General features: G+C 45.8%; 1 protein-coding gene across 1 annotated transcript; it reads left to right on the top strand.

Annotated features, from left to right (window-relative positions):
* The first annotated feature begins 6,281 nt into the window (after positions 1–6,281).
* AARD (alanine and arginine rich domain containing protein) lies at positions 6,282–9,434 on the top strand. Its single transcript, XM_039338818.1, has 2 exons — positions 6,282–6,602; positions 9,153–9,434. The coding sequence occupies exons 1-2, from the start codon at positions 6,381–6,383 to the stop codon at positions 9,291–9,293; spliced, it is 363 nt and encodes a 120-aa protein (XP_039194752.1). The 5' UTR covers positions 6,282–6,380; the 3' UTR covers positions 9,294–9,434.
* The last annotated feature ends 252 nt before the right edge of the window (positions 9,435–9,686 follow it).

The raw sequence follows: 9,686 nt of genomic DNA, 5'->3' as shown, positions 1-9,686 counted from the left end.
GTCCCCTGACTGGAGGGAGGCGTGAGCCTGTTCTCTCTATTGTGCCCTGGTGTCTTCCAAGGACTGTGCCCCGATGCCTGGCCTGCTTGCTTGCCCACCGGGCTCGTCAGGCCAGGGCTTCTGTTACTTTGTGACCTGGTTGACCTACCTAGCTGTAGACCCTCAGGCCCCTTGAAGTGATAGCCGCTGCTGGGCGTCTCTGTAGAACCTCCTAGGTCAGTCCAAGACCTGTCAGGAGGCTGTCCATTCCCTGAACCCCATTCTGTGTTCGGGCTCGTGTGGGTTTCTGTACTTTCCCAAAACTCAGGTGTTCCCTGATTTGTGCTAGGGTTGTTGTAATCGGGACTTGGTTCCTCGACTAGCTCTGTGTATGTTTGACCCCCTGTAGGATTTGGGGTAAGGTCAGGCCAACCTTGGGAATTGTGTGCCAGCTCTCTTGCGGGGAATGATTTGTTGGGATGCCCCCGGGTATCCTCCGTTGCTGGAGTGCTGTGTGATGTGTGTGGAAAGTGAGTATGCCCCCGGGGTGACTCCCTGGCTGGAGTAGGCGTGAGTGCCTGTTGTGTGGGTAAGCTCCATGACTTTCTTTTCGGAGCAATTGCAGAACCTTGGGACGAGCCGTTTGTGGCTCCCTCAGTGGAGATGGGCAGTAGCTCTTGCCCTTCCCTTTGCTCCAAAGGGTCCCCCTCCCCCCCTGGAAAAGACCCAGGAGTCTCAGCAGAAAAGTCTTGCCTAGAGCGAAGTTGGTCGATGTGCCGACGCAGGACACGACCGTTGTCCAGGGCAACCTCGTAGGAGAGAGGACCTGTGATCCTGGACACAGAAGCGGGGACCCATGTATGACCAGGCCCGTAATTGCGAGCCCAAACCGGGGCACCCACAAGTAGTTGTCTAGGTGCCCTAGGATGTGAGGTAGATGAAGGCAGTCTGTCCGGATGCAACCGGTCAAGTCTAGTAGTAAGTTGGCGCCCCCAACGAAGTTCAGCTGGACTTCTCCCTGTAGAAGTGGACGGTGTGGTGCGATAAGAAAGGAGAAAGTCAGCCAACCTGTGATGCCAGTCCCCGTAGGTGAGTCTCTTCAAGGCGTCCTTTGCGATGCGCACCATGCGTTCAGCCATACCGTTGGTGGACGGGTGAAAAGGCGCAGACGTGGCATGACGAATCAGGTTTGCCTGTAAGAAAGCTTGGAATTCGGAGGAGGTGAATTGAGGGCCGTTGTCGGACACAATGACATCTGGCAGCCCGTGTGCAGCAAAAATCCCCCTCAGTACCTGAATAGTCTTTGCAGTGGTGGTGGATGAGACAGGCACAACCTCAAGCCATTTTGAATGGCTGTCAACAAGGACCAAGAAGAACTGGCCCTGAAAGGGCCCAGCGTAGTCAATGTGCACCCTAGACCATGGGGACTGTGTTTCCTCCCATCTATGCACAGGAGCTTGGGGCATCTCTGGGCGAGATCGTTGGCACAGGTGGCATGCGTGTACCTTAGCCTCAATATCTTTATCTAAACCAGGCCACCACAAGTGGCTCGTGCAAGAGCCTTCATACGAACAATGCCAGGATGACCCTCGTGGAGGGATTCTAAGACCCTAGTCCTCATTGAGGTGGGAATGACAACTCTGTTTCCCCAAAGCAGACAACCCTGAGAAAGGGACAGTTCGTTCCTTTTGGACCAGAAACTCTGAAACTCAGGACTAGGGCAGTGCTCAGGCCACCCGGACAGGACCCAGGAGCGGACACGTGAAAGTGTGTGATCTGTACCTGTTTCAGCGGTAACATCCCTGGCACTAAGAGGGAGCTCGGGCAAGGCTTGGATTGATAGAATGTTGACAGCTGGCGCGGGGTCAGCTTCTACTACTGGCAGAGGCAATCTACTGAGGCCATCAGCATGGCCCATTTCTTTCCCAGGCTTGTGGAGTAATGAAAAATCATATGCAGACAAGAAAATAGACCACCTAAGCATTCTAGGGGAAATGATGTGGGGAGTCTGCTTACGTGTGGTAAACAGTCCCAGCAGAGGCTTATGGTCAGTGAAGACCGTGAAATGCCTGCCATATAGAAAATCGTGGAATTTTTTAATTCCAGCAACAACAGCCAGAGCCTCCCTGTCTATCTGAGCGTAGTTGCGCTCGGCAGAAGACAGTGTTCTGGAGTAGTATGCAATAGGAACCTGAGTTCCATCAGACCTGAGGTGACTCAGGACAGCTCCAACCCCGTAGGGGGACGCATCACAAGCGATGCACACAGGGAGAGACTCGTTGAAATGTGCAAGAACACTGTTAGAAGTGAGCAAGGCCTTGACTTCTTTAAAGCAAGCCTCATGTGCTTGTGACCACAGCCACACAGCATGTTTGTCTAGTAGCCTGTGAAGAGGCTCAGCTACACTAGCCTTATGTGGAAGAAAAGAATTGTAGAAATTCAGGAGGCCTAAGAAGGCCTGAAGTTCGGCCTTAGACTTTGGCCTGGGTGCTTCTAAAATAGCAGTTAGTTTGGATTCAGCAGGATGAATCCCAGCAGCATCAATTTTGAATCCCAGAAATTCAGTAGAAGGCACCCCAATCTGGCATTTGTCTTTTCTGAGCTTGAGGCCTGATTTCCTGAATCTTAACAGGACAGCCCTAAGCCTTTCAGCTAGAATGTGTGTGGAGTCTCCTGCAATCAAGACATCGTCAAAGTAGGGGCAGACCCCTGGTATACCTCGTAGTGTGTTTTCCATTACGCTTTGGAAAATCCCAGGAGCGACATTTACTCCAAACTGTAGCCTTTTTACTTTAAAGGCTCCCCTGTGGGTCACAATGGTCTGAGCTATGGCAGCATCATCATCAACAGGCAGCTGTTGATATGCTTGAGCTAGGTCAAGCTTTGCAAAAACACGCCCCCCCTTGAGAGAGGCCAGGATGTGACTGACCACAGGAACAGGATAGGCATGTTGCTGCAATGCCTTATTGAGTGTGCATTTGTAATCAGCACAAATGCGAATGTCCCCATTTGCCTTTAGAGGCGTGACAATGGGGGTCTCCCACGGGCTGGAATCAACAGGTTCTAGGATTCCCTGTTGGATTAGTTTGTCTAGTTCAGTGTCAATCTTACTTTTTAAAGCAAAAGGGACCCTTCTTGCTTTAATCCTAATGGGAGTGACAGTGGGGTCTAGCTTTAAGGACACAGGTGGTCCTTTGAATGTGCCCAGCTGGGGGCTGAAAACATCTGCAAATTCTTTGCAGACTTCCTGTAGGTCGAGTGTTTGTAAGCTATTGAGTCCTGTGACGTGTATCCCCAGGGCCTCAAACCAATCGAGTCCTATGAGACTCGTTCGTTCACCCCCTACTACTAATAAGTCTAGTGGACCTTCAAAACTCTTGTATTGCACGTTAAGGGTGGCCTCCCCCTTAACACACACTCTTGAGTTCTGAAAATCTGTTAATACAATATCAGAAGGCCTTAACTTGGCCTTAGACCCACTTCTGGAACAAATCTTCCTAAATGTATGCAATGAAATGATGGACAGGGCAGACCCTGTGTCTAGTTCCATAGATAATGGAACCCCTTGTAGCTTCACGTTGAGTGACAGCTTTTTCTTCATGGGCTTGTGTGTGCCTGTTCTACAGATGCTTCTTCGCGAAGCGCAAAAACCTACCCTATTCTGGCTGGGGAATCTGGTACCCTTCAGGCGTTCTTCTTGGGGTTGTGCCTTTCGTCGGCCCAGGCACACAGCTGCAATGTGCCCTTGTTTACCGCATGCCCAGCAGGTAGCGGAGCGGAACTTGCAGTCGGTTCTCCTGTGGCGACCTCCACAGCCGATGCACTTGAGCGGAGCCGAAGAGCTTCCCTTCTGGTTCTCTTCCTTCGCGGGGTGTAGACGGTCGACTTCCTCGTCCGGATCCTCCTCGGAGTTTCGTCGGACGTCTTCCTGGTGCACGGACGCACCCTCTGCACTGTTTCTGATCGGCCGCATGTTTTTGACGGCGCCGCCTGCTGCTTCTTCTGCGGTGACTTCCCTTAAGGCGTCTTGGAAGGATAATTCTTCCTTTGCGAAAAGTCTCTTTTGTAGCTCTCGATGCCTTAACCCGCACACGAATCGGTCCCTCAGTCGTTCCTCGAGGTCCTTGAACTCGCAGGGCTTGGCGGCCTTCCGTAACGCGGCGATGTATTCCTTGGCTGACTCACCGGACCGTTGATCCCTCTGTTCGAAGATGTGGCGCCATGAGATAACGGACACCTTGGGGTTGAAGTGCTCCTTCAGCAGCTTCTTCAGGTCTGCGTAGCTTACAGACTCTACTGGAACAGGTGCTGCAAGGTTTTCTGCGATTTCGAAGGCGTCTTGGCCGCAAACGCAAAGCAGGGTGGCCGCCTTCAAGCTATCTTCCCTCACTTGGTTTGCCTTGAAGTAGTTCTCCATTCTGGATACGTAGGACTCCCACCGCTCTGGATGTGAGACGTCGAATTCCGAAAGCCTTCCGATTTTCGCCATCTTCGGATCTTCAGGAGACGGGTCTATCAGCCAGCCTACCCCCGAATGCGCACCGGAATGGCGGGCAGCTGCCGAGTCGACGCCGTTCCTCTTTCGCCGCTCAGGACTCCTTGGGTAAGCTTACACTTCTTCCTTTCCAGGTAGTGCAAGGCATCCCACCTTCGTCGCCAGTGTTGAGTCCGTGGCGGGAAAACAGACACGAGAAGCAGCTGGAGTTCTCAGTTTCATTTATTCAGCGTTCAGCTTACAGGAAGATGGCTTCAGCTTCGCCCAAATGCCTCGCAGCCTCTTATATAGGCAACTCCCGGGTAAATGGGTTACTTTTCCCGCGCCAGCACCCGCGCATGCGCACGGCGCTGGCGACAGCCTGTCTGGTCCCGGGCAGCTTTACACCTGCCCGGGACTGCCTGCAAACGCCCGAGCCGTTTGCAAGGCTCGGGACATAACAGGTGTGATCCAATGTTTGCTTTGTCTAGCCTATTTTTTTAAAAAGCCATTTAGTAGAAACTGTTTGCACATGTTTCTGAGTCCCTTTTCCCTCACACACAGCAAAAGCAAGATAAACCCACCACCAGCTGCAAGAAGAAAAAAGAATCCATCCCACCTTAATAAAGATTTCCTGATGATTCCTACAATTTATTCCCTTCTTTTCTTCCAGTTTATAGTCTGGTACATTATCTTCAGTTCATTTCCATGACAAAAAGTTCTGCATCCTTTTTTAAAAGATTTGACCTTTTATTCCCAGCCTTAGTTGTTTGCATAATAATTGCCCTTGTGTGCTCATCAACATTTTTATTTCCAGATTATTGTGGGTGCCCTTGAAAATGGGCAAAGTATGACAAGTTCCTGCAGTTTTTATCTGTGGCCTTGGAAGTGGTAAATCTCAGGGCAGGGGGAGAAAAATACAATTTGGTCTATCTTAAAACATGGAGAGGAGACAGGCCATGCATGTTATCTTGTTTACCTGTTTTTGCAAATAGAAGCCAGCTCAAAAATGTACATTTTTCTCAAATTCACTTTAGCAACCAATGTGTTTAGTTACCCAATCAAATTGACTTGATACAGATATATATGTGCATGAATCTGCATTAAGGGAAATGATGACAAATTTGGTCCAGACTTCAAGTCACCATTGACTTTCTGGCATAAAGTACTCACCTCACATGCTTCTGAGTTAATGTGATTTCTAACTTGTTGAAGACAAAATCGCTAGCGAAAGTGTCAAGATATGTACAAGAATTTTAATACTGAATGCAGTTGATTTGGAAATAAAGAGCACGCGGTTTACAAATGAATTTCAATGGAAATGCTTCACTATAAGGAAACTTGAGTTTTTATGTCCCAGGATTTTCCTTTTTCTCTGGGTGTTCAAAGACTAAACTGTTGAAAATTAGTTTCAGGCAACCAATTTTGTATTTACTGGCATTGTATATGGACTTTCCTTGGGTTTGAGCAGGTTTGGTCTGAGAATTATCTTGCTGTGTTATGACTACAGTTATGGTAAAGTATGCAGATGAGCTGGCTGAACTGCAAGATGGAAATGAGACTAATCCATCCAAGAAGAACAAATTGTATCATTGCACTGCAGGAATGAAAAGACCTACATTGTGCCTTTCCTTCCAATCCAGCATGAATGAAAGAGGTGGGGAGGGAGAGAGAAAGAAGAGAGATTGATTCCCAGAGGGAAAAATTTTGCTCTTTACCCCTGTCTACCTCCCACTTCTCTCCCACTTTCTTTGGAATGATATACAGGGAGGGGAGGGGAGGATGGGCTCTCTGCACACAGAAGCCAGAGTGGCTCAAGGCTAAGAAACAATAAGCACAAGGGAGAGTGTGGGAGACAGGCTGGCAGAGATCTCTTCTTGAAGCTTGGTTGCGTCTGGCCACTTCTCTCCATTCCCACCCTTGCTCAATGAAGCCAGAAGAGAATGAAGATACTTTCTCCAGCTTTTTGCTGGAGGACATAAAGCAGAAGCTGCTCCAAGCTTTCCAAGGGCAGACAACAGGGGTAGCAATTACTCCTGCATTGTCTAGACCTGTTGAAGATACAGGCCGTGGCAGAAGAGCTGTGCCCACACAGGACCTGCACTCGAGCCACATAGAAAAGGGCATAGCCTGGCTTCGCGTAGAATTGGTGAGTGATATGGGCAAGAGAGATGGCTAGGCACCCTCCCTTGGGAATTTAAAGGAGTGACCTGTAGCCCCAGAGTTGTCCATTATATTTGTTTTGTTGTTACAAACTTCTGAAACTTTTCTAAGCATTGTACAAATCAAATAATCCCTTCTGTAGAACTAAGGGCTGAGGAAAGAAAATTAACACCAACGATGAAGTAATAGCCATTTTTGGTCAACGGATGAAGTTACTTGCTCTTCTCCTTGCTGCCTTATCCAAGGTGATGGTGGTGGTGGTGGTGGTGGTGGTGATATGAAGCCTTTATATCAGTGTTTCTCAACCTTGACAATTTTAAGGCATGTGGACTTCAACTCCCAGAATTCCACAGCCAGCATTGCTGGCTGTGGAATTCTGGGAGTTGAAGTCCACATGCCTTAAAATTGTCAAGGTTGAGAAACACTGCTTGATATGGTTACCAGCATCCCTGCTTATCAGATCACTCCCCCCCCCCAAAAGAAAACCTAACACAACAACAACAAAAAAATAATGAGGAAAGGAACACAAAGAATCTTGGGTGATTAGAAACAGGAATTCTTACAATAGTCTGATCCACCGAAACAGGAATAGTTCAGAGAAAGGTGCAATCAAATCATGAAAGAAATATACTTATGTGACGCACAGAAGAAGCTGCTATATTAAAAAGTGTGTGAGCTGTGTGGGGAAGACACTTAAGTTTCACCCAGGATTTGCTTTGTAGCAGCGTACAGTTTACTATCTGGGTTCTAAGTTGGTGTATTCAGCTGAAATCATTTTGAGACTAGATTTTTATGATCATATTCAGGTGTGTGAAACAAGATAGATAATAATGGTATTTCTTCCTGGTGTGTAATTCCTCAAAATGATCTTTGGTTTGGGGAATATCTGTACATTCTTCTGATGCCATTTTCTAAGATACAAAGACAATGCTAGAGAAGCCATTATCAACTAATTGACATCATTTTAAAACACATCTAGACATTGCCAAGGTTTTTTATTAATCTTACCTAGCTCCTTGACAGACCATGTTTTTACTTCTCCTTGAAATATCACCCAGTTTCCAAAAAAGTTTAGTCTTTTACTCAGGCTTGAATCAAAGCACTTCTAAACGTCTTTTTTTAGTGCCTGTATAAAAGCAGATTATGCATTACTTTTCTTGTGTTTCATTCCTTGTTCTCAGAGACCGGTTTGGTTCCAGAATATTCCAGCTAGTATACTAGAATTCCATGAATGAAACAAAGACAATTTCATAATCATCACAGTTGTTTCATTATTTTGCTAGTTGGCCATCAATGGTTCTCAGCCACCTTTGAAGTCAAAGAGGTTCAAAATCTGGCTCAAAACCACTTGAGACACATAAGTATTATTATTTACTTAGCTAATGGCAGTTACATTAGCCATGAGACTACAGTATGAACACAAAGTAGTTATTTGACTGTGGATGATTGCCAATCCATTCTGTTCACGCTCAAATGCTGTCTAGGTGCATGGCAGGGAATGGACTAGCTCCACACAAGATATGATGGCATTCTGCTTTTCTTACCCCAAATGTCACATCACATTCAGGCATTGCATTTAAGCAGGTCCAGCATCGGTTGAATTCATACTGCCTTTCAGAGCACCATTTTTTTTCCCACTGAAGTGATACCTCTTTATCTACTTGCATGTAACATGCTTTTGAATTGCTAGGTGAGTAGAAGCTGAGGCAAGTGACAGGAGATCACTCTGCCATGCAGTGCTAGGACTTGAACTGCCAGAGTACAGAATATTGTCCATTGTCATTAAATGTTATTTAAGTGTCACCATGCCTCTAGCTTTGAAGTCAAGGGTGCTCAAACTCAAGAGGTGCTGAGCCACAGTTTGAGTACCTTTGAAGTCAAGGAAGCTCAAACTGTGGATCAAGACCCTTTGAGACTCATATGTATTATAATATTACAACCCATGATCAATCGGGTCATCATTTCAGAAATATTTTCTTACTAGATTCCTCAATGCCAAGCAATGGCAGAGCTTCTAATATCATTGTAAAGTTCTTAAAAATTCAGGGAGATATTCAGAGATGTATCTGCCTTGAAAGTAGCACATGTTGAACAGGATAGCACAGTCAAACACCAGAAGTCCAATGTTATATGAGTCCAAGTTTTTAGATGCATTCTATTAAGTGAGCCTATTTGAGGCATTTGGTTGAAAAAGAAATTGCCCTTTGATGCACCAATTCGCCCAATTAAAAATTACAGATATGAGATTTTTGCTAATATATAAATTGATATTTAGCAGTAGTTTATCTGATCCATATTTTGGATCTGATCCATATTTTACATGTGGAGGCTGAAACAACTTATCCTGGTTTATTGTGCTGTGTGAAAAATACATCCTATGTTTACCTGAATATTCTTTGATATATGTTTGCTTACAAACATTTCAGGACTAAATTTTGACTAGAAACAGAAGCAAGGCTGACTTCTGCTTCTAATTGAGCTGTTCTGGATGGTGATCAACTGTGGAAAGCAATTATTGTCTTTTGTTTCTTTGTAGCTTGAAATGAAGTTCCAGAACCGGAAACTTGCCAGAACTCTGCTGGATATAAGTATGGAAATTCAGAGGCTGAGAAATGAAATTGATATGTCAGCAGCTCTAGAATCAAAAGGTCTAAACATCTTTGGAAATTCAGACTAATAAACTGTATTATGAGATCAAATCTAGACTGCAACATGCATCCTTTTACTGATTCAAAAAAAACATTGTTGATTAATAAGAGTTTTCCTTAACTCAGTCAAGGGAGTGATATGTACAAAATAAATTGATATCTCCCCTGGAGTTTCAGCTGAAAGAAAGATAACTGCAAAGGATGAAGTTCTGCATCATCTTTGAAATGTGGTCATTATTTTTAGGATGGCCCAAAGCACCATCCCAAATCTGATCCTGAGGAAGATGGGAGGATAGCTTATAAAAGTCTTTAAAAATAATAGCAATTATGTTATTTGAATTCTTACAGTAAATAAATTACAGCCATTTCTGAAAATGGCTTGTATCTGTGATCAGTTGATAGGCAGGTCACCTGGACATGTA

Source organism: Crotalus tigris, unplaced genomic scaffold, assembly GCF_016545835.1.
Source record: "Crotalus tigris isolate CLP2741 ecotype Arizona unplaced genomic scaffold, ASM1654583v1 scf7180000017550.10884619, whole genome shotgun sequence".
Classification (NCBI taxonomy): domain Eukaryota; kingdom Metazoa; phylum Chordata; class Lepidosauria; order Squamata; family Viperidae; genus Crotalus; species Crotalus tigris.
Note: the sequence above shows the minus strand (reverse complement) of the source record. Positions and strands in the feature narration are given on the sequence as shown.